The 24,576-nt window shown below is 43.9% G+C and overlaps 1 protein-coding gene across 3 annotated transcripts in view; it reads left to right on the top strand.

The window, feature by feature from the left end:
* Positions 1-24,576, top strand: part of vps8 (VPS8 subunit of CORVET complex) — a 1,010,867-nt gene that overhangs the window by 26,393 nt on the left and 959,898 nt on the right. For 2 of the 3 annotated variants that reach the window (XM_072480693.1, XM_072480711.1), the window contains exons 3-8: positions 1,440-1,570; positions 6,749-6,845; positions 8,469-8,501; positions 12,836-12,890; positions 22,212-22,336; positions 23,612-23,698. In XM_072480693.1, coding sequence (XP_072336794.1) covers positions 1,440-1,570; positions 6,749-6,845; positions 8,469-8,501; positions 12,836-12,890; positions 22,212-22,336; positions 23,612-23,698 — 528 coding nt within the window. The remainder of the gene's footprint in view (positions 1-1,439; positions 1,571-6,748; positions 6,846-8,468; positions 8,502-12,835; positions 12,891-22,211; positions 22,337-23,611; positions 23,699-24,576) is intronic. The other variant, XM_072480702.1, reaches the window with a different exon arrangement.

The raw sequence follows: 24,576 nt of genomic DNA, 5'->3' as shown, positions 1-24,576 counted from the left end.
GGAGCGAGCACCAGGGGCTCCCCCACCACATGGCACTGCCAGTCCTGGAGGCCCCCTCTTACCTTGACCAGGGTCTCAGTGCTCACGGCCATGGAGCACAGGGATTGTGCCTCCTCCCTCTGTGATTGGCTCAGGTCAGCCACTGCCCGGGAAATGCCGTTGACGCCCCGCAGCCATGACCCGTTCTGACTGGGCCAAGCCTTGGAGTGTCACTGCAATGTCCAGTAGCCCTGGTATATAGCTGTCGGTGACAGGCCAGCCCTGTCCTGTGCCTCAGCCTGCACAGAGCACCCAGGCCTTGGACACCCTGGTCCATGGCTGATAACTTAGCCCCCCAACGCCTCCTGTGGATGCCACCTGTGCGGTGTTGGCCTGGGTGGTACATATGGCTGGCATCGCCTCCTGTCCCTGTATGTGGTTGGACTCCTCCAGCTGCACCTGCAGGTGCTGGATGGTTGCTGATGACCCCTCCGGTAATCTCCGGCTCGGAGTGCGCATCTCCAGCATCGATGGGACTGTGATTTCCAGACGCCCGAGATCCATCAGGATGGGAGCTAGTCCCTGGGGTCGGGCTGCCCTCCGATCGTCTGCCCCCTTGGGGTTCCTAACTGCACCTGATGTACCGCTGCATGTGTGTGGTGCAGATCAGATAGTGTCCCAGGATACTCTTCACTCACCAACCGAGGTGAGTGTCTTTGGGATAGTGGAGCGTGTTGGAGACACGCGAGCAGACGGCCGGCGTGAGGCATTCAGTTGCCCTTCAGTTGGGGGGGTGGTTGTGGGTATGTGGGACGGGGGATTGGTGCCAGGGACATGGCGCTGGCTTTTTACCCTGACCACCCTGAGGAGGTCGTGCAGCTTTTTCTGGCACTGCTGGCAGGTCCTGGCAGTGGGGCCCACAGCGCTCACGGCTTCTGCCACCTGCGTCCAGGCCCAGGCCTGGTGTACGGCAGCGGGTGGCAGTCTCCTTCCCACCTCGGGATCAGGGTGGCCTGCCTCTCCTTCACGGCGTCAAATCTGGCGAACACCTTTTGTGAAGGATACCAATTTTCATACCATTGAATCTATTGTTTTATGATTGTGTTTATGTCATCATTGCCTCCTCTTCACCTCTATACATATCCTGTTTCCTAGTTTGCTAGTAATGCATTGTTCCTTCTCTTAATTTGTAAGCACCACTGTATTTTGCTGGTCATGCATTGTACCGTATCTTAATTAGTATATACCGCTCAATATAGGAAGGGAGCAACTACAGGGATTAAAAGAGGATTAGGTTAATTTTTTTGTGTAATATTTTACCTCGGAATTGGCCAGTGATCCCCCAACCCCATCCTGTGAGTGAATGAAGGAAACTAATGGCAAGGGGTGTGGCAAGAAATTTAACAGTTTGTAAAACCTTGTGTTTCTCTCCGCTTTCCATGATACCCCTCACCAAACAGACGGAAGATGAAGATGAATCATTTATATTGGAGGACCCAGCTCTCTTGAACATGGATAACATTGACACACACTCGGGTGAAACCTCGTCCCTTGCAAGTTCAGATAGTGGAGACAGGACTAATTTAAAACGGTGAGTGTTCACAGGGAACATCAAAGTGTTTTCAGTCAACAAAAAAACCTCAAGTTTAAAAAGTTTACATAGCTCTGGGGGAATCCTTTCCATTCAAATTAAACTTACTGGCCTTCCCCTTTACTTGTTTTAATGCATTTATGTCGAGTTGCAGAATTTGGGCAAAATTCTCCGTTTGGGAGAATAACGGCACGATCCTCCAGAAAAATTTCTAAGTTCATTTGTGGTGGATTTTTCAGGAGTTTCCCGCTGGCTCTGCTGCTGTTAGCGAGTTCCCCATCACTATTCAATGACACATAGTCATTTTTTGGGGGCCCTGGGGAGTTTCTCACCAGTTTAGCGCCCACTTAGAATTTTTTTTAACACTGGGAAGCTGGACTCAGAGATTGGGCCGCCATTTGGAAAGGCTGCCCCAATCTCTTAAGTGAGCTTGTGGGTCCCCCACATCCCCCACCCATGGACAATATCACCCCCACACACATGGACACTATCCCACACCAAGTGAGGACACCCCACTGTGGAGTCGCTGGGGCCCCCCCCCCCATCTTCAGGCCCCCCCCAAGCCCCTTAATCTGCCTGCCTTCCAGGACCCCCACCCGTAATCCCTCCAACCTCCCGGAGGCCCCTACGTACCTGACCTGCACCCCCCCCTTCCCCCCCCCCCCCCCCCCCACCACCACCACCCTTCAAACCCCTCCTCCACCACCCTTGTTTCATGGGCATGGCCCCCTTCGTCCCTTGGCAGTGCCACTCTGGTACCTGGGCATCCTAGCACTGGCACCCAGGTAGTGCTCCAGCCAGCTTGGCAGTGCCACCTGGGCATCTTGGCAATGACAATGCTCCAGGGGGAGGGCCAGGGAGCCACTGCGTATTTAGCCTGACCACCCAGAGTTGTCTGATGGGCTGCACCCCCACCCCATTCCCCCGGTGCCGTTTCGCCTGATCCATGTTTGTGTGGACCAGCACCGATTGGCGCCCGGCTGCAGCCTCCTGGTGTGTTGCGGCTGAGCGCCGTTTGGTCCCACCCCTTTTGGGTGGAGTTCCGACTCCGACATTTCACAGGACTTGGGTGAATCCCGCGAAGCATATTGGCTGCCAGGAGGCCCGCTGGAGGGTTCCCCCGGATTCTCCGGCCGCGTTATGCTCTACCTCGAGCGCAACTGTGCCACTGTGCTGCCTCTAATTGAGCTGATTGAGCTTTGCTCTTGATGATACAGCGGGGGTATGAAGGTGTCCAGATGACCAGAGGTCTTCTGAACATTTAAAGGATACAGGCAGCACCCAACAGTCAGAGCAGCCAGGAACCTGCAAGTAGCACCGAAGGGGTGCGTTTAAGAGACAGACTGCAGCAATGTCCGAGGGGGAGACACCAAGTCCATGGACCAGGCACCCAGTCACTACCCGCTACTGCCCCCAGCTCAGGTAGCCACCTCCAGCCATCCTGACAGTTTTCAACGGTTTTTCAGTTTTTTGTAGTCTCCCACTCCCCCTCTGCAGCCATGGTGCCCAGTCCAGTTTGTAAATAATTGTAGTAATTCACTCTCGTGTGACACCTGCCTGAGAGGAGCAGAGCATTGTGGAAGAGCGGAGCATACTGTGTTGAAGGATTGGAAATTTGGGTTTTCCTCCATTTTGGATTCTTCCTCCATTTTGTGTTAGTCTCTGTTAATTCAGCTGAACTTCGTTTTTGGACAAACATGCAAACCAGACACAACCTAAGGATGCTGACAACCCCCCCCCCCCCCCCCTCCCCACACCCCTATCTGCTATGCTCACGCCCAGGTGTAGCTGATGGCCATCTGACATTGGTTCTTGCTCAGTGACAGTTGTTGCTCCATTTGCCTCCAGAAATAACTTATGGCTTCCTGACAGAAATTTCATTAACTTTTGCCTCAGTAACATTTGTCCATTTGGCCAGTGGATGTAACTCAGCGGCAACGGACTGGGGCCTCCGCTTGAGATAACAGCTTGTAGTGTTTGCAGGATATGTGCTATCCGAGTGGCCGAGCTGAATGAGGTCTTCACTAAACCAAAATGCTGTTTGTGATACCGATTGATTTAAGGCCTGAGACCAGGCTAATGAAAGACAGACTATTATCACAGGAGCGTTAATCCGTCAAGGCAACTGGACTGATCCGCTTTTGCTATCAGCAGAAACAGAAATTAGCAGAGGACTGTGATATCAGAGACCTAAACGAGAATCACAGATGTTAACATAATGATCTATCTTATAAGTGTTACAAAGAAGAAATTACTTTCAACTCTGTATTGGATTTTGTAACAGTATATGGTTAACATGTAGTGGCACAAGTTTTTAGCATATTATTATCTGACACTATGCATAAATTAAAACACAGGTAGGAAGTAGTGTAGAATGTCACATTATAAACTAATTAATGCCAGACATTTATGTTATGAATTCACTCTCTATAACCTTTATAAATTGTAATTATGGCTACACACTTGTATTACGGACACACTTTGTATAACCTCAAGTAAATTTGTATTATCATCTTTAATGCCAACCATTATAAAATATTTTGTGAATTAGGAGTAGTGACCATATCATCCTTGGTAATAAAAGTAAAATGATCTGGTACAGCTTTTAAGACTCGCAGTAAGGAGCTAGTTGAGGCCTCATGGTCAGATAGCTGATAAGAGAGAGCGAGACTGAGTCTTTGTTTCTGTAAGAATCCAAGCTGCTGGATTTAGCTGGTGGGAAGGAATAGGAAGCCATAAATTCCTCCCCTGTAGGATGAAGGAGCCTCTGGCTAGCAAATATATAGAAGGTGACCTATTACCAATTCTAAAGGTCACGGGAGACTCCTCGACATTAAAGATAATAGCATCACCATGGAAATCTTGAGGGTCTTGAATAAACGTTACTTGTTAGGAAGAGGCCAGGCTACTAAAATATATATAGCCTGTGCTCTCATGCCCGTAAGCTGAGATGGGTTTTATCTGACTCCTTACATGGCAGACTTGATTCCCAGCCATTTGAGATCTCCAATAAAGTCTATTAGCAAAATTTACCAAGCCTGGATCCTTGTCTACTTTTTCGAGTCTAACAGTGCCCAACCCGCTAATCACATTTAAATGCATGTAAATGCCGGTTGCGCAGCGCAAACCTTGTTATTGCCACCAACGAGGGACCCGAGTATGGTTCCCTAATCGGTGCCTGGCACGGACTTCAATTTTGGCCAGACGCCTGATTCTCTGCCCAATCACGATTCACATTTGCAGCGTCACAAGGAGGAGAATTTTGCCCTTTATTTTAACTCCTGAGGGCCATCCTGCTTCATCAGCATGGAATGATCTAGAAAATTAATAAAAGGGCTCTGATGGACTATACAATAGCTGGGCAGTGAGGATACAAGCTGGAATCTAATATATTGGAACAATAAATACCTGAGGGTTTGTCAAAGACTGACCTAATCAATAGGTTCAGATGGTTAACATCTGGGATGATGGTTTATATTTAGAATAATGAATACTTGCAAGTGAGCCAGAGTCTAGAATGTAATTGATGAGTTTCTCGCAAGGACAAATATATGTTAAAATAATAATGATGCAGTTATCTTTCATCATGTGGAGATGCCGGCGTTGGACTGGGGTGAGCACAGTAAGAAGTCTTACAACACCAGGTTAAAGTCCAATAGGTTTGTTTGGAATCACTTGCTTTCGGAGCACTGCTCCTTCTTCAGGTGAATGAAGAGGTAGGTTCCAGAAACAGGGGCGTCATTCTCCGACCCCCCAGCGGGTCGGAGAATGGCCGTTGGCCACCGTGAATCCCACCCCCGCTGCCTGCCGAAGTCTTCGGTACCAGAGATTGGGCGGGGGCGGGAATCTGGCCGCGCCGGTTGGCGGGACCCCTCGCTCAATTCTCCGGCCCGGATGTGACGAAGTCCCGCCCAGAAATTGCCTGTCCCGCCGGCGTAAATTAAAGTTGGTATTTACCGGCGGGACCAGGCGGCGTGGGCGGGCTCCGGGGTCCTGGGGGGGGGGGGGGCGCGGGGCGACCTGACCCCGGGGGGTGCCCCCACGGTGGCCTGGCCCGCGATCGGGGCCCACCGATCCGCGGGCGGGCCTGTGCCGTGGGGGCACTCTTTCCCTTCCGCCTCCGCCACGGCCTCCACCATGGCGGAGGCGGAAGTGATTCTCCCCACTGCGCATGCGCGGGAAACTGTCAGTGGCCGCTGACGCTCCCGCACATGCGCCGCCCCGAATGTCATTTCCGCGCCAGCTGGCGGGGCAACAAACGCCATTTCCGCCAGCTGGCGGGGCTCGGCCGCCAAAGATGCGGAGCATTCCGCACCTTTGGGGCGGCGCGATGCCTGTCTGATTGGCGCCGTTTTGGGCGCCAGTCGGCGGACATCGCGCCGTTGGGGGAGAATTTTGCCCCATATATCTAGACAAAGTCAAAGATGCAAGACAATGCTTTGAATGCGAGCAATTGCAGGTAATTAAGTCTTTACAGATCTAGAGAGAGGGCTAATGCCAGGTTAAAGAGGTGTGAATTGTCTCAACCAGGCCAGTTGGTAGGATTTCGCAAGCCCAGGCCAGATGGTGGGGGGTGAATGTAATGCAACTTGCTCCGAAAGCTAGTGATTCAAAACAAATCTGTTGGACTTTAACCTGGTGTTGTAAGACTTCTTACTATCTTTCATAAGTTACACATTTTCTGGTTTTGTCTGTCTACGCCTTGATCATAATTGACAATGGCTTGTTATGACATTTAGTGACAAACCATGTACATTAATTGTTGGAATTTTTAAAATAACAAAATTAAGCCAAGCTTGCTGACAACTAGCTTGGGCTGTATCCTGACAGGTTGCTGCCCTCTGTTTCTCCTTCAAAATCTACTTTGGGAATGGGGATAAAAACATTCCAAGCTCAATAAAGCTAATATAGGTTATAAGTTAACAGACCTGTCTGTGCTTAACAAAGGATTGCAATATGACCTGATCAGTAAAAACAGCTCCATTATATCTGTAATTGACTCCCGCAGTTCCAACTCTTGACCAGTCTTGCTTGCTGCTGAGTTGCTCCAAAGGGTCGAGGTTAAAATTTGCTTGGCTATTTAAGTCAAGTCGTAGCCGAACAAGATAAGGGTAAGAAGATGCAATCCTCTCAGTTTCTTTTCCTTCCTCTCCTCTATTAACCAATGGCATCATCCAGAAGGAAAAAAATTTCGGATGTCAGTTTGAGCATTCATGGTTCGGTTGTGCGGCGCTCAGTCCTGAAAGGAGTTTCTGCGCAAGTTGTATCTGCAGCAGTAAGTATATTTCATTGTCTTTTCAGAAGGTGTTTTAAATATTTCCTGTGAATAATTTTGTCTTTTGGCCAAATAACATTTGGTTCCTCCTTCAATGGAAGGACAAGGAGGGCTTTGATCATGAAGGCCATTTTCTTGTCTCAGGAGGAGAGTCATGCTGAACAGTTTTGAAAAAGCATCTTGTATTTAAATGTCCTAAAGCACTGACTGCTATAAAGTGGAGTTAGGAATTTAGAGGTCTGATGTTTCTCAACACTATTGCATGGTTTCCCGATGGGAAGATTGCTGTTATATCTGTAATTGCAATGCTTGAGAGATACAATCAGGATAATCTACACACTGGCAAATTGTTATGGGCCAGAAAGAGAGAAGAGGCCGGGCCAGGTTGCAAGATCATAAGAAATAGGAGCAGGAGTAGATTATTTATCGCAACGATACTGCTCCGCCATTCAATAAGATCATGGCTGATCTGATATTGTGGCCTCATTTCCATTTTCCTGCCTGGTCCCTCCCTTGTTGATCAGAAATCCGGTTTGGCCTTGGATAGATTCAGTGACCCAGCCTCCTCTGTTCACTGAGGAAGAGAATTCCAAAGACTAACGACCCTCTGAGAGAAGAAATTGCTCCTCATCTTGGTCTTAAATAAGTCCCTGATTTTATTGTGGCTGGGAATAGAACAAATGAAGAGCAACTTGCATTTATCATGAGCTTTTAAATCCTGAAATGTTTCACAGACATGCAATCAAAAGGAAAAATACAATTGTCTTGAGTGGTACAGTGGTTATGGTTCGTTGCTGTGTAAAGCAACATTGTAGAATGTGGACTCCAGTTCGACATTAACAATAATTTTCATTTGCAAAAGTGCTTTTAACACAGAAAAAACATTGCAACATACTTCACAGAGCTATCATCCGAAATGGATTCTGAATTAAGATGTTCAGTGGAATGCTTGATCCATACAATTGGTTTTAAGGGGCCTTAAAGGATAAAATGGAGAGACAGAGGAACTTGGGGACAAAATTTGAAAGTGAGGCATTTCCATCAGTGCTTGGAGGGAGGGAAAATGATGTGCAAGAGGCCAAAAGAATGCAGAGTCCATATTGAGGGAGTTGGGTTCACGGGCAAGAGTAGGTTATCGAAATAAAAGAGGCGATCATGAACTTAATTAAATACGAGGATGCAAGTGTTACATTTGAGGCACTGGGAGACTGGAAACCAATGGGATCAGTGGGGATAGGAGTGAAGGATGAGTGGGATTTGATGAAGTTTAGGATACGGATGAACTGAAGTTTATTGAGGCCGGCTAAGGGGGAAGTGGAGCAGTTGAATCTGGAAGTGACGAGGGCATGAATGTAGGTTTGAGCAGCACTTGGATTGAGGGATGGTGAAGAAGAGCCTTGTTATGATGAATAGCAGCAAGCACCATTAACCTCACTAATTATTTTGACAGAAAATTATGGTTTATTATCTTATGTATGATATAACTTGTGCATTTTCCTGTTTAGTTCTCTGAAGTTGTGTCAAAATGTAACTGATTTGAAAAGCAAGGTGGATTTTGAGTGCAGCAACCAGTTGGTGAGATGAGGCTACGGCATAATCAAGTTTCTACTTTTTGTTTTGCAGGATAGAGTAGATGCAGGATTGCCCACTGCTGTTGTAAGTACATGACTATATATAATCATACAAGCCTACATGAATAAATTTAGAATATATTGACTAAATATTTGTTAAACCAGTTAATTGTCGAATTTACATATGTATGTCATGAAGAAAAAGAGGAATTATTGAGAGGTGAGTAGAGTTGGGCATTTTATGAATTAGATCCATTTAAGATAATAAAATTGGGTAAGATTGAAACTCAGAAGCTGCATTGAGTCCGTTGTGCAGATGGAAATTAGTGTTTTTTTCTTTGTCTGAACCCTGCCACATACTCTGTGGAAAAAAGTTAAGCAGGTAATGACTATCCTTAGTTCCCAGTTGCTCTGATTTATTTGATTAATGCTCCTTTCCCTAAACAACACCTTTACTAGATTCTCAAATGGAAGATCCTACTGCTCTTCTCAAAATCGAAGCCATCTTCGAAGTTTGTGAGCAGCACGGTGGCGCAGTGGTTAGCACTGCTGCCTCAAGGGCCGAGGTCCCAGGTTCGATCCCGGCTTTGGGTCACTGTCCGTGTGGAATTTGCACATTCTCCCCGTGTTTGCGTGTGTTTCGCCCCCACAACCCAAAGATGTGCAGGGTAGATGGATTGGCCATGCTAAATTGCCCCTTAATTAGAAAAAATTAATTGGGCACTCAAAATTTATTAAAAAAATATATTTGCAGTTTGTGACTAGTGGGCATTGAATGTAATTTAACTTTGACTTTTCTTGAACATACCCTTTTGTTGATTTTGTTGCTTTTGCTTGAAAATCAGTTTGCACGGGTAAAGCTTCCCAGCAAAGTGGTTTTTAGCGACACTGGGTGTTGTCACTGTTGGACTTGGAAAGCCAGGCTTATACACTTAGACAGGCTTCCCTCAAAATAGTATCCAGATTTGCGCCTCCTTATATAACAGTATACCGTCTAATGTACCACAAGCAGTGCTGTGGATAACTTGCATGATGGGAGTGTAATGAATGTAGGACATTTTTATACAGATTATATTATGTATCTGTTGCAGTAATGTTATCAAAAGCCTGGTTAAGGTATATATATATCTGGTGCAGTAATATAAAAACAATTCTGGTTTAACAGGTGGTGTGTCTGCAAAAGATGCATTTAAGATGTCATAAAAGTAGAATAATCATTGATTCTAACCAGTTAATTGTTTACTTGTGCAGGGCTAATGGACTTTTGTTTATACAAAGAAGGTTCCCTAGGGTTTTGATAAATGAAGGGTTGCGTTAGCCTTAGTAAGATAGTCAGTCATAAGACAGTTAGTGGGATAGAGATAATGTAATTAATGGGAAGAGCTAGGTCTGTAGCAAGCAGTTTAGCTTTTAGTCTGCAAACAACAGAAGGACTTGCAGCTTGTGTCTGCAAGGGTCTCTCTCCTTTGCTTAAAGCAACTCTCTACACGGAAGGAGAAACAGATTGTGTTTGAAAGGGTCTCCTTTGTTGAAGTCAGCTCTGCAGAGGACAGCAAGTAGCCCTGTGTTTGCTAACTTCATTTACAAGTAGCTTTTGACCTCTAATGGACTTTGCTTAATTGGAGATGGAGAAGTTAGAAGTTATATTGTTAAGAATTGTTTAACTGTCAATTGTAATACAAGTGCCAGTCCATGTGATGTTCCCACTGCTATTTTCTGTGATATTATGTAGTTAATCCTGTGTTAAGTATAAAGTTTGTTTTAATATAAAAGATCCCTATTTGTCAGTGAAATTACTCCTGGGAGTGAAGTATCCTTCCCTCACAGTTTACGCATTGCAAAATTGTTGGGATTTCTCAACGAGTTTCCCAACATACATTGGAGTTTGGTTTGGTATCTTAAAAGGAGGCAAAAGTTGATACTTTCTTTTAGGCACTGTATTTGAATGTGGTTTAAAAAGAGGTAGGAAGGAATACAACATTTCACGAATAGATGGAGCTGTGCTGTTGTCTTTAGAAATTATGGCATTTGAATAGGGAGAGAAGGCGAGCCGTATGCTAGCTCATCAGCTATGGAGGTAGGCCGCGTCCAGGAAAATTCTGAGGGTGAGGATAGGGAAGGGGAGGTAGTGTCAGAGTTGGGGAAGATTAATGAGGCGTTTAGGGACTATTCCGAGACGTTATATAGGGCTGAGCCTGGTGGTGAGGAAAGGGAAATGGGGTGGTTTTTGGATGAGATGGAATTTCCAAGGCTAGATGAGGAGAGGAGGCAGGCGCTGGAAGAACCGCTAAGGTTGAGAGAGTTGATGGATAGTATAAAAGGGATGAAGTCAGGGAAGACACCGGGGACAGACCCGGCAGAGGTCTGTAAAGAGTTTGCGACGGAGTTGGCACCATGTGTTTAGCGAGGCACTGGAGACGGGGCAGCTACGGAAGACACCGACCCAGGCTTCGATCACGCTAATCCTGAAGAAGGGGAAGGACCAGTTGGAGTGTGTGTTGTATAGGCCCATTTCACTGCTAAACATGGATGTGAAAGTGTTGGCTAAGTTAGTGGATGGAAAGATACGTTCTGGGGGTGGTCGCAGAGGATCAAACGGGTTTCGTAAAGGGCAGGTAGCTTTCCAGTAACATCAGGAGGCTATTAAATGTGATCATGACTCCGTCGAAGGGGCGGGTACTGGAGGTGGTCGTCTCTAAGGATACGGAGAAGACTTTCGACCTGGTGGTGTGGCGGTACCTGTTTGAGATTCTGGGAAGGTTTGGGTTTGGCCCGAAGTTGTGACGTTCAGGTGACGGAGGAGTGGCCGAGGATGCACAAGTGGAACCTGACAATGTTGGTGAAGGAGGTTGGAGGGACTTTAGGAGGTGGGATACGTTGCACCTGACACTGGCGGGAGGGGCCAGGTGGTTAAAATGAACGTTCTGCCAAGGTTCCTGTTTGTATTCCAGACCCTCCCAATCTTTTTCCCTAAGGCCTTTTTCTGAAACCAGATGCAGCAATTTTGGAGTTTATATGGGCGGGGAAGATACCTCGGGTGAAGAGGGCCCTGTTACAGAGGGAGAGGCAGAAAGCGGGGCTGGTGCTACCAAACCTACTGCATTACTACCGCATTAAACAATGCGGAGAAGGTGAGGCAGTGGTGGAAAGGAGAGGGGCTAGAGTGGGTTAGGATGGAGGGGTCCTGTCGAGGCTCCAGCTCAAGGGCCATGTTGATGGCGCCGCTTCTGCTGGCACCGGGGAGGTACACGGTGAGCCCGGTGGTGCAGTTCAGTTGAGGAGACACTGGAACCAGTTCAGGAGATACGTTAGGATGGAGGGGATTTTGATGCTGACACTGTTAAGTGGAACCATGGGTTTAAGCCAGGGGAGACGGATGCCATGTATAGGAAGTGGAGGGAGGTGAGGGCGAGGGATCTATATCTTGGAGGGGAGGTTTGCAAGTCTGGAAGAACTGTGGGAGAGGGTGGAGCTGCCGAAGGGAAGTGAATTCAGGTATATACAAGTGAGGGACTTTGCATGGAAGGAATGGATCGGGTTTCCCAAGCTGCCTGAGTATACCGTTCTGGAGCTGTTGCTGCTCCCGAATGTGGAAGGGGAGGTTAGGTTCGACGATACACATGGGTGGCTAGGGGAGCTGGGGGAAGAGCAGGTAGTGAGAATTAAGGAGAAATGGGAGGAAGAGCTGGGGGAGAAGGGGTGTGTGGAGATAGGATGGGGAGTGTGGAGTGAGGTGATGCATAGGGTAAATTCGACGTCCTCATGTGCAAGGATGATTTCGATTCAATTTAAAGCGGTGCATGGTGAGTATATGACTCGGACGAGGATGAGTGGGTTCATCCAGGGGGTGGCATTTGAGTCTGAGAAGTGTGGGCGAGGACCAGCAAATTAGGCGCACATATTCTGGGGCTGCAAGAAGTTGGAGAGATAGTGGGAGGGGGTTTACAGGACGCTATTGAAGATTGTGCGGGTAGAGGCCGGGCAGGACCCAATGGTGCCGATTTTTGGGGTTTCGGGGTTAGCGGCCTGGCTGGGGACCGTGTGCGATTTCCTCCGGCTGGAAAAGATCGAGTTGGAGTTGAGGGGATCAGTGGAGGGCTTTGAGACACAGTGGGGACTGTTCATGACAATGTTTGAGAAATTATTTGTCATGGTGAGAGGGAGGGAGGAAGGAGGGAGGGAGGGATGGGAGGGGGCGAAAAGGGGAAAAATTTGCACAAACTGTGAACTTTGGGGTGTGGATAATGTTTTTTGGTTAATGTCTTTGTACATTTGAATATGTTTGGAATAAAATACACTTAAAAAAAGAAATGATGGCATTTATAGTGCACAGAAATGCAATATTACTGCAACAGGAAAGAGCATATTAAAAACAATCTCTCATTGTATCTGTTTTTAACATACTTTATGTTTCTTTAGGTTGTATCAAATGTAATAGCAGTGGGAACATCACATGGACTGGCACTTGTATTTGGTAAGGTAGAAATCTTCTGCAGCCTTTCTAACTTTGTCAAAGTAACAACCTAAAGATGCTTGTCAAATTTAATTGCTACTTCTACCTGCTAATAATCTAAATACTTTTCTCAGGCCTGACTGGTGATGTATTTTCAGGAACTCTGTCTGCATTTACAATTTTATGAAGTAAATTTGTCTTGTATGTCACTTCAATAGTTCTTTTTAAAAAATTGAACAAGGACGATGAAAGATGGCTTATTCTATATTTGGGCAATCCTAGCAAATTGGCGATCTGAGGGAACACAGGATGGAAAATTGCCATGATATTCTGTTCAGTGAAATGGACAGTTACAAAATCATGGGCTGCAGGGTGATGATTCCCTGTGAATGCTGATCCTTCCAGGCAGTACTTGACTGTGGAATTAACCCTAATATTGATAATAATATGGTTTTCTTGGAAAGAGCTCAAGCAAGTCTCTCATATTTGAAAACTCAATTTCCAGACAGTGAGCTTCCTCCATTTTTTTACCCTTTAGCGCACAGCATGCGGCGATCTATAAGGCCTCTGCTTATATTGCATTTGAACTAGTTGCAGGGAGTTGTGCAAGAATGGCTTCTCTCTAATTTTGCACTCTGTCATTGTGGGGAAACATCTAATTACCACTCGTTTAAGATTGAGAACTCAGCGGAGTAGAAGGGATTAATCCACATTCCTTCTGATTATAGTATATCATTGAATCTTCAAAAAATAATGCCCTAGACATTGGTTAATTATGGATAATATTTTACCAGCAGGCTGACCACTACTGTTTTCCAGTTAGATTTTGAATTTCAGGATTGGAAACTTGCCCACAAATTCCACTACCTCCCCAAGTAAAGAGGTTAACACTAATTTAAAATGTTGTTACATTTTAGCTTTGGGGCATGAATTGTGCAGAGTATTTTGGATTTGTTCCACTAGGAAATCGGAACATTACATTGATCACATCTCCCGAGTACAGAATTTCTTTGATCCAAGTGGACTGAATGATGTGACGATGCTCGTCGAGGATAAATAAAATGATCCACATTATAAAATTGTAGCTGGGCGGGAAAATATTGCATTTAAAAAAATATATATTTTTAGGTTTTCCCCCCATTTTTTAAATAATAAATGCAACAAGTAACAGAAGCATTGATGCAAAATGGGTACAGACAGAGTAAGAATTATTGCCAGAAAAAATACAAGCAAAGCAGTACATAATAGATATGGAACAGGCTCAGTTGAGGAACCAGAGCCCCTGGCTTAAATATCAGATCAATACAACAATGATATACCACAGCGAGTGGGGAAAAGAGAGCAAGTTGTATTAATACAGAAGGATAACAATACAGGTCACACACCTCAAAGTGTAGTGATTCAGACTAGCAACTTGAAATTGATTAAATTGGGTTAAACTAAAATAAATTTGCTCATGGAAAGTTTAGCAAAAGCAAGTTAGCCAAAGTGGAGCCTACAAATTAAAGATGGGGGTCCCATACTTTACGAAACACATTTGATTTAGAGCAGAGAACAGATGTCAAAAATTCCATGGGGATGCTAGACATAATCAGCCTACGCTATATTTGGATAGAAGGATATTTGTCACTAATCCAGGAGCATAGGATTCTTACGAATACCAAAGGTCAGAATATTATATCGTCTTTTTCCATTAGAATCTGTGATTCTTCCATCCAGGGGACCCAGAATCAGTAATACAGGATTAGACTGTAAGGCTCTCTCAAAAAGGTTCGGTGGGGTTGCGGGGATAGGGTGGAGGTGTGGGCTTAAATAGGGTGCTCTTTCCAGGGGCCGGTGCAGACTCGATGGGCTGAAAGGCTTCCTGCATTGTACATTCTATGATTTATGAAAATCATCTCCAGTTCTTTTGCCACAGCTGACCAATCTTGACACAGGCCCATAGACAATGTATATAGTCGCCCTCCACTACCTGGCACTTAAAGCACATTGGGGATAAGGAAGGATCAAACCTGTGTCTAAGACTAGGTGTAATACGAGTGTGGTGTAGTATCTTGAACTGGGTCTCCTTCATCTTATGTTACCCCATGTTTCCTTATCAATCGTGATAGCTAAATTCTTTCCTCATGCCTGCAGGGCATTCAGAGTGGTGATTCAGAGTGGTGATGTAGAGCCTGGAGTTCAAACCATCATAGAATTTACCAATCAATTGTTTAGGTTCCACAGATTTCAGGATTCCTTCCACTGGGCAAATTGAGGAGTCTTATTGTATGTCTTATTGATGTCTTATTGAAGATCAAGTTTTTGAGCTATAAATACTTAAAAAAAGGATTGCATTGTGATGCTAAATTGCTGATATAGCTGCTCAAAAGAAGACAAGGAGGCATTTCTGAACATGTCTCCCAGCTGATAAATGCCTCTATCTCTCCTGTATAGAGTCCATGGTCGATTAGACCGGGTGGGAAGTCTTGACTGCCCTGGAGAGGAGAGAGAGTGGAAGTCAGTTTAGATCTCCCTTAGAATAGGCGGCATGTTATATAAGAGTATTAATAATAAAAGGATTATCACACTTAGAGCCCGCCTTAATGTCACCATAAAACAAGACCAATAGAGGGAAAATTTATTGCTCTGTTTCAGTATCAAGCCTAATGGACGCGGGATCCATCGTAACCTCCCTTCCTTCCCCAAGCTCCTAGTAACTGGAGCTTAGCCAATTTGAGATGAGGTTTCTTTTTGTTCCAAATAAATCTACTAATTATTCCATTAACTTCTTTAATGACTGTAGCTAACAACAGAATAGGCAGCATTTGTAAAGGATATAGTAATCTGAGCAATACGTTCATTTGAATTAGGGTGAACCTCCCAAGCCATGAAATCATGAGTGCCGATCACCGAGCCAGGTCCCATCTAATAGCTGTAATCAACTGTGGGAAGTTGGTCCCATATAGCTGTCTAAACAAAGGGGTAATTGAAAGTCCCAGATATTTAACTCCAATGGGGAACATCTAAAGTGGAAATTAGCAAGGGGCAATGGTTTACCCCTCAGCCTTTCCACCGGCATAGCCTCTGACTTAGGAAAGTTAATCTTGTAACCAGAAAATGCACTAAAATTATCTACCACTCCAATAATGGCAGGGACCGAAAGGTCAGGATTCGACACAAACAGCAGCATATCAACACATTCCAACCCTGTGACTAAGGTGTCCGACCTAATGGCCTCCGCCAGAGGCTCAATGGCCAATGAAATAACAAGGGGACAGAGGGCAAACCTGCCTAGTCCCTCTCTGAAGCCCGAAATTCAATGACCCGTAAACCTTCGTTAGCGCTGCTGCCATGGGTCTATGATACAATAGTTGAATCCACTGAATATAATTCTCCCCCAACCTTAAGTCTTGCAACGTTTAAACCAGATAATTACATTCAATTTGGTCAAATGCTTTCTCTGCATCTAAGGAAATCAACATCTGATAACTGTCCAGACAAGGCGGTAATTAAAACTCCCAGATATTTAGCTCCCATGGGGGACCATCTAAAGTGGAAATTAGCAAGGGGGGTGGTTTACCCTTCAGCCCTCCCGTCCAGTGCACTTTTCTGAAAAGCCTGCATCACATTCAGCAGCTTTCTAATGTTATTTCTCTCAAATCTTTCCTGAATAAACCCAGTCTGTTCCTCCCGTATGATTGTCAGAAGGATGTCTTCCGCCTTTTGGCAAGAACATTAAATAACAGCTTCAAGTCAACATTCCAAAGAGATGATGGCTTAAAGGAGGCACACTCCTCCGGATTCTTGCCTGCCTTCAGAATCAGAGAAATATTAGCCCCGCGTAGAGTCGGCGGCAACATCCCCGACTCAAAAGAGTGACAATACATACCCACCAAAGGGGTGAACAACAAATCCTTAAACCCCTTTTAAAACCCATACCCAAAGCCATCTGGTCCTGGTATCTTATCCGGTTGAAGCTCCTTAAATGACCTTTGGTACCTCCTCCCTAGAGGAGCATTATAGCCCCACATTGGTTTTCCAAGGCCTCTGAGTTGCATATATTTTTAAAGAACATGCCTAAACCTCACATCAGTGAGAGATTTACAAATGCTTGTTTTTCATTTAAATCATGCTGAATGGTATCATCACCATTAATTGCTTTTGGAGTGCAGCGACTAGTTATGGGCGACTTTCTTCATCATTTGAAAGTTGCCTCTGTACTTGAAGTGCCAACTTGGCTTAGTGCTGTGCACTCTCACCTGAGTCAGAAATTCGCATGTTCAAGGCCCCTTAAAGGATGTGACTGTGTAATTTATGCTGACAGCACAGTGGAGTCTTCAAGGATGCTGTCGTGGTGCTGTCTTTAGAGGAAGTGCTAGCTTCTTCTTCACATGTACATAAAAGATCCAGTGCCACCTTTACAGAATGGATAGAAAATTTCCAAGCCAATGTTCCTCCCTCAAATAACCCCACCAAAATCGACAACTTGCTCTGTCATCTTCCGTGGATCTTTGCATGCAATCCCGATGCCTTTTTTGTCTAAGTTAAAGGTAGTCCAAAAGTAATTTGTGGAAGCACTTTGTGATTTTTCTTAGTGATATAAAATGATTATTTGAATATATGTATTCCTTCTCTGATTATGAAACACAGTAAGTCTAGCAATCTACCTGTTTGCATTCTTTCGATGTAAATAATTACACATGTTGGAGGTAACTTAACTGCTTGTCTTTTTGTACAGAGATGCTTCATGTAATGTTGCACCAACCCTTTCTGATTTGCTGTTTCTCTTCCATATGCAGAGCGTTATGTTCTTATGTTATAGAGGGAAAGTTTATCAGTTTTTTAAGTGAATTGTGCTGATAATGCTGAACACTGACATGTGATCTCTTCTCTCTCCTCCTGTCCTCCTGGATGTAATAGGAAAAGGTATAGAACACAAAGGTGTGGGTGTACCTAGGGGTTTGCTTGCTTTCTGCATTTTTAAAAAAACAAACTGCCATTCAATAATTGACATAAAATGGGGTTGTATATTCTGGTGCCATGGGATACAAAATTCTTATGAATTTTGAAATATTGTATTAATCTTTCAGGTGTTGCTATCAAATTTTCTTCTCCGTACGGATACAATGGGTATACACCACAGGTGAACAATATGAGCAACAGCATCATAATCAGCATTTCTTAGTTTCTGATTCTCCCCCTCTTATTACCAACATTATGTAAACAACATTTTCTCTTTAATCTGGATTTAACCCTGAAGATCAAGGAGCTTAAACATACCAAATAAACTTGTGTTTCAGGACAATAAAAGTTCCAAAGTTTTAACTGTTATCGTTAGTGATATTGGCACTTCTTTTTTTTGTCCGAGTTGTATGAACATGAATTATTTGTTGACGTGAATTAATTATATATTTTTAAAAGGAAAAAGTGAAGTAATATAGCCCAATATTTGAATTCCTTGTACAAAATCAAAATTCTGATGATGCAGGAAATTTAAAAGAAAATCGAGCGCGTTCAAAATACACAGCAGGCCGAGCGTTCTAGTTCAGGCTGTTAACCTGCTGAGTATTTCGAGCATTTTCTGATTTTCTATTTGAAATCCTTGTCTGTTTTGGTTTCAGAACAAGAAATTGAAAAGCCCAATGAAAACCTTTAAATATTAATATCATATATCTGTGATTTTCTTTGTAACAAAATCTGGAAAAAGAATTAAATATTGACTTTTATTGATTAAAGTTAGTGCGACAACATGGGCATTGACCTATTACAAATACGATGGAACCTGACCCTAAATTATTAATGTAGAGTTCAAACCCCATGGATATTTATGCCAAAAGCCGTCTTTAAAATATAGGATAGTTAAGATACAGTACTGCATAAACGGATCACTGCTAGAAAGTACAAGGGACTAGAGAAACTGGCTGAGATCCAGTTGCACACTGTCTTACTGAGTTGACACTAGATTGAAGGATGTGATAAAAATACCCCAAGTTACCAGTGAAAAATTGCCACTGTCATTTGACCAATTCTCTGATAATTTTTGCCAAACACCACAGAACTGTAAACCAGCATGCCCTTCATGCAGACTCGATGCAGTCTCAATTTTACTTTCGTGAATATTAAAGGCAAAATAAATTAAACCTGAAAGTGGGATTTTGGATGATAAAGAAGGGTTTTTTTAAACAATTTTTAAATAAAGGTCTTTTCACCCATTAAATGATTAGCATGTCGTGCTCGTTATGTATCAGACATTCCTTAATACACTTGAAATTATACTTTGATTACATTCTTTACTTTTTAAAATTATTTACTCTCATTGGAATTTAAAAAAATAAAAAAAGTGGATGAGAATTGGCCATTTGAGTTATTTTCTTCTTCCAAACTGTTGAAATTTATTCTTTCATGGATTGTACTCAGCTCATTGAATGTTTGGGAACATTCATTTCACTTACAATTGTGGGTTCAAGCCCCACCCCAGAGAATTGAACACATAAACTAAACTGAGATTTCAGTGCAATGCTGAGGTCATACAGTACTGCCAGAGCTGTTGCCTTTCAGATACAATGTCAGATACGATAACATAGCCTACTTTTTCAGATACATGTAAAAGATCCCTTGGCACTATTTCAGGGGTGTTCTGCTCGTTTCCAGGATGACATTAGGAGTTGTCACAATGGTGGATTAAGGCTGGATTCTCTGTTTGGGAGACTTTGTTCTCCTGCTGGAGCTGAATCACTTCTGTTTCGCACTGGGTCTGGAAGTGGCGTCCAGTGGCCATGCAAATTTATGTATGGCAGGGATCGCAAGGGATTCCGTCATGGATCCTGTTATTGGCCTGCCAGTTTGCACAGGTGGCTCGAGAGCGAGGTCTGGCAGCTGGCTCCTGTCATCCTTGAGAAGTAGGGGCATCCTCCACCTCCCCCGTCACCGCGGGAATTGGTGGGTCACACCCCTTCCCACAAAATGCACACATTTCCCTTCATGCCTGAATGGATCTCAAGTATCTTGCTGCACAATGTTTATAAACATCTAGCTCCGGTTGACAGATCATGTCCCATCAAAAGTAGTTAAGTACTTTCTGCTGAGAAAAAGAGGAAGTGAAAGCACTTAACCCCTAGATGTTTCTAAATATTACACACAGCAGGTTACTTGAGATTCACTCAAGCATGAAGGGAAATGAAAATGATCAATCCAGACACTTTGCTATCTGGAAGCTGTCAGCTACAGGCTACTAAAAGCTTTTTCGCTTTGAAGTGAATTGAAGCCTTGCATATCAAAGAATCTGAGGAGGTTTAAAGCCTTTTGATACGGTTTTGGCTTTCTATTAAGTTGCTGCTGCTTTCTAGACATTTGTCTGAGGCAGCAGGCGTAAAGCACAGGTGACTGAAAAAGCACTGATGTTTTCACTGTTTCTGCCTGGACTGTTCTTTAGTTTCCAAGCAGGAGTGACTGATTGGGGGGCAGAGGGGTCCCTGATATGAAGGGGTTCCGTGTGTTTGATGGGGGGGTGGGTGGGTGCTGGGGGTTGGGGTGAGCAGAATTTAAATTGGGGGGTGGGGGGGAGGATAGATAATACTTACACTCTTTGGCCCACCATGAAGTCCACCGCATCAGGGCCATGCTGGGAAATACTTGTAACAATCCATATCTGCGTGAATCCTGGCCCAGATGACCGGAGGTTCATGCGGGCTTGGAGAATCCGGTGCGCAGCCTGTTAATAAGCTGCAAGTGGTTCATGTTGACTTATTTGTATTCTCCCGCTGGCACAGGGCACAAACCTCTAAGCTGCTGCCAGCGGGGGGGGGGGGGGGGGGGGGGACACACACCAGAGCATCGGAAAGGGCGCTAATCCTGTTTTCTTTCTCCGATGTTGGTTCTCCACCACATCGGGAACTTCTCTACCAGTGGCGTACGGTGGAGAATCCAGCCCATAAATTCAATAGCACCCTTCAAGGGAATTGGATAAATACTTGGGGAAAGAATTGCTGGGATAGGGGAAAGAGCATGGGAGTGGGTCCATCTGGAATTTTCTTCCAAGAGGTGGTGCAGACCTGATGGGTCAAATGGCCTCATTCTGTGCTGTACCAGTCGATGATTCTATGATTATCCCTCAATCTACAAAACAGATGACCTGGTCATTTATTTAATTGGTGTGGGGAGGGGCGGGAGAGTTTGCTGTCTGTGATTTGGCTGCTGTGTTTCACACATTACAGCAGTGATCACAGAAGAAAAGCACCTCAAATTAATTTGTTGTGAATATTTTAGGGTGGGCTGCTGGAATCATGGAAGGTACTATATAAATGCAGGCTCTTTATTGTTTTAGATATTTTAATTTCACCTTGCTTCCCTATATGAAACAGGGCTTTATATAATGCAAGTTCTTTCGCTGTATAACCCTGACTGTTTTCTTTCTTTAATGAACATTTCCACGGTTTCAATATCTTCTATTTTTATATGTCCTTAGATCCCTTAATCTCTCTTCTACTTATTTCTTTGTAAATAGCTGTGAATTGGCACACTATTAATTATTTCAGTTGCATGCTTATTTCACATATCTGTGCTTGGGTGAAGGGCAAACATAGTTGTTCAGAAATGTCTACTATCTTACCTTTAAACATGCTGTTATAAATCAAGTTGTCTAAATCGAACCATACAACTATTTGTCCAAAAAGAGTTCATAAATAGAACATAGAACGATACAGGCAGTACAGGCCCTTCGGCCCACGATGTTGCACCGACATGGGAAGTCAAAAAACAAAAGCCATCTAACCTACAGTATGGCCATTATCATCCATATGCTTATCCAATAAACTTTTAAATGCCCTCAATGTTGGCGAGTTCACTACTATTGCAGGTAGGGCATTCCACGGCCTCACCACTCTTTGCGTAAAGAACCTACCTCTGACCTCTGTCCTATATCTATTACCCCTCAGTTTAAGGCTATGTCCCCTCATGCTAGCCATTTCCATCCGCGGGAGAAGGCTCTCACTGTCCACCCTATCTAACCCTCTGATCATTTTGTATGCCTCTATTAAGTCTCCTCTTAACCTTCTTCTCTCTAACGAAAACAACCTCAAGTCCATCAGCCTTTCCCCCTAAGATTTTCCCAAATGTTACTGTCCTGGAATTCATTTAAAAAAAAAAAAAAAAAAAATTTTTTTTCTTGAAGCTTCAATTTCTGATATGATTTCTGCTGTGCTTTGAAGCAGAGATTATAACAAGTCCTATGAAGTTTAGATTAAGCCACAAATTACGTGCATGGGAGGTACCTGTGGTGTTCCTTTCACAGCCTTGGAAGTGGGAGATGTGTAACCAAGGGATGAATTTTCCTTGTATGTCTGAAAAATGTTTGTTTTTCAGATCCAAATCAGGCTTTGCGCCTGTGCCTGGGGAGCACAGCCGTTGGGGCTCAGTATGGAGCAGTATCTGCACTTAGTATCAACAGTGACTGCACTCGGCTGCTCTGTGGCTTTGCTAAAGGGCAGGTAAGGTGAAATGACATACTGTTGTTATTCTGTATTGTAATCAGGCTATGAATAGAAGACGTGAGCTCCTTTTACTTGGGTGGGGTACAAGAAGTTTTTTGCACATTGTCTGAAACTTGCCTTCAGTTTTAGCCACCGTTTTTGTTATTACTTCATTTAAGCATTGAGTTGGCGGACAAATATTCCTATCAAATTTTGACTGTCTCTTGAATATGCAGTAAGTAACCACAGTTCAATTCATTTCTGGTTATACAAGAATAATCACATTTTAAAGCATATTATTCATTGGATTGATCGTTTCCTCAATAAAATTACTGAAGTTTTTCTTTATTCATTCAAAAAAATCAGTGCTTGCCATTTCAGTCTCTCTGTTGACATAAGCCTGAGGGTTATCATTATGCAATTTGTGCTGCATCACTGATTTTGCAACCTATCGTAATCCTGCTGGGGTAACCTGTCAGTTCAGATTGATTACCAGCTCAAAGTGGTTATAAAATCTTTGACTGGGTTTATGAATACAAATGCTTGTTTTTGTAAGGGAATTAGCACTTGAATGAAATGTTTATTTTTATGAGGGATTATGTAGTTGGAGGAATGCAAATGTTTAAATGGGGTTTTGTGAATGAGAGCATTTTAAAATAAAGTCTGCAATAGACAATTAGAACTTCATTTTAATTAAAGGAAAATACTGCAGATGCTGAAACTCTAACTGTAAAGTTAGAACTTTATTTCATCTCACCATGGTCTGCCTATGGTGGACACTGGGTAAGTTGTAATAGAGGGTGTAAGGTCAGAGGGTGGTGGATGGGGGCATGGGATAGCAGGAGTTGGCACTAAGTTGCCATAGGGGCTATAATGAGTCATGGGAAGTGAATAAAAGGGCATAAGTTGGCCACGGTTGGCATGGAGGGTATGACAACCATGGGAGTGACTGGGTGCATGAAATTACGTGGGTTGGCATAGATAGCAGTGTGTGAGGGCTGGAGAGATTTTTAAAATTAATTCCTGTTTTCTTGCAGCCGTGATGAAGTCCCATGATCATTCGGCCCATCTCCTCACCCAACAGTCCCTGTGGCTGAATCTGGATCCTTTCTGTGGGTTGTGGGCCTTAAGTCCCTTTAACACTCCCCGCCATCCCCACCCATCCCACTGGAAAATGAGAAAATCCAGGGCCCTTCTTCCTGAGTCGGATTTGTGGAGCTGGGAATTTTCCTGATGGGAGTGAAAGTTCAGGCCTTAGGTTTATGTTCTTGTTTGTTTTATTGCCTCCTATAGATTACCATGTGGGATCTGGCAAACGGGAAGTTACTGAGAACAATAACTGATGCTCACCCTCCTGGAACTGCTATCCTGCACATAAAGGTAACCTAACCTTAACCTGAACCTTAGCATAGCCACCCCTAACCCTAGGTCATAACCCTACTCCTAGTATACCCCAACTCTAATCCTAAATCATAACCCTAACCCTAACATATACTAACACTAACCATAACTCATAATTCTAACCCTAATATGGTTTTCAAGAGGATGGAATGATAAGTGTCTGAATTAAAACATGAATGCTGGATTTATTTACAAGATGGCATAATATTGTGGATGAAATTAATGTAACTAGAAACACGTGAAAGCTATTGAGAACTTTCTGGACTTTAGATAATAGATATTAAGCTCAGCATTGAAATACACGGTAGATTTGGGTTAAAGCCTTTTCAGAATGTTTGTCTTTTATTTATGTGTCTTAGATTTAGATCTAAAAGTCATTGGCATTTCCAGAGCAACTGTAAACTTTGACTTCAAAAGAAGGAACTCTACTTTAAATATGAATTCCACCTGGGTTTCTTTCGTTTTTAAACACCTTGCTGCCATTTAGAGAGCTGACAGTTATCTTCATCAAAAGTGAATTGGGATTTATGTAATTGGATTTAAGTTAGAAGTGGATAAGGAATGAATTAACACCGTGGAGTAAATGCTACTGTCGACCGCAATGAAGAATCATAAAATTTACAGTGCAGAAGGAAGCCATTCGGCCCATCGAGTCTGCACCGGCCCTTGGAAAGAGCACTCCACCCAAGCCCATGCCTCCACCCCATCCCCGTAACTCAGTAACAGGCTACATCGGTACACGACCCGCTCTCAGACCCATTTTTCAATTCTGCCACAGTTCTTCTGCCTTCGCAAACTCCTCCGCCACTTCCGCCGTCCCAAAATACAAGTCCTTGGATTTGTAGGTCACCCTCAAC

The sequence above is a fragment of the Scyliorhinus torazame genome, chromosome 2 (assembly GCF_047496885.1).
Source record: "Scyliorhinus torazame isolate Kashiwa2021f chromosome 2, sScyTor2.1, whole genome shotgun sequence".
Taxonomy (NCBI): Eukaryota; Metazoa; Chordata; class Chondrichthyes; order Carcharhiniformes; family Scyliorhinidae; genus Scyliorhinus; species Scyliorhinus torazame.
Note: the sequence above shows the minus strand (reverse complement) of the source record. Positions and strands in the feature narration are given on the sequence as shown.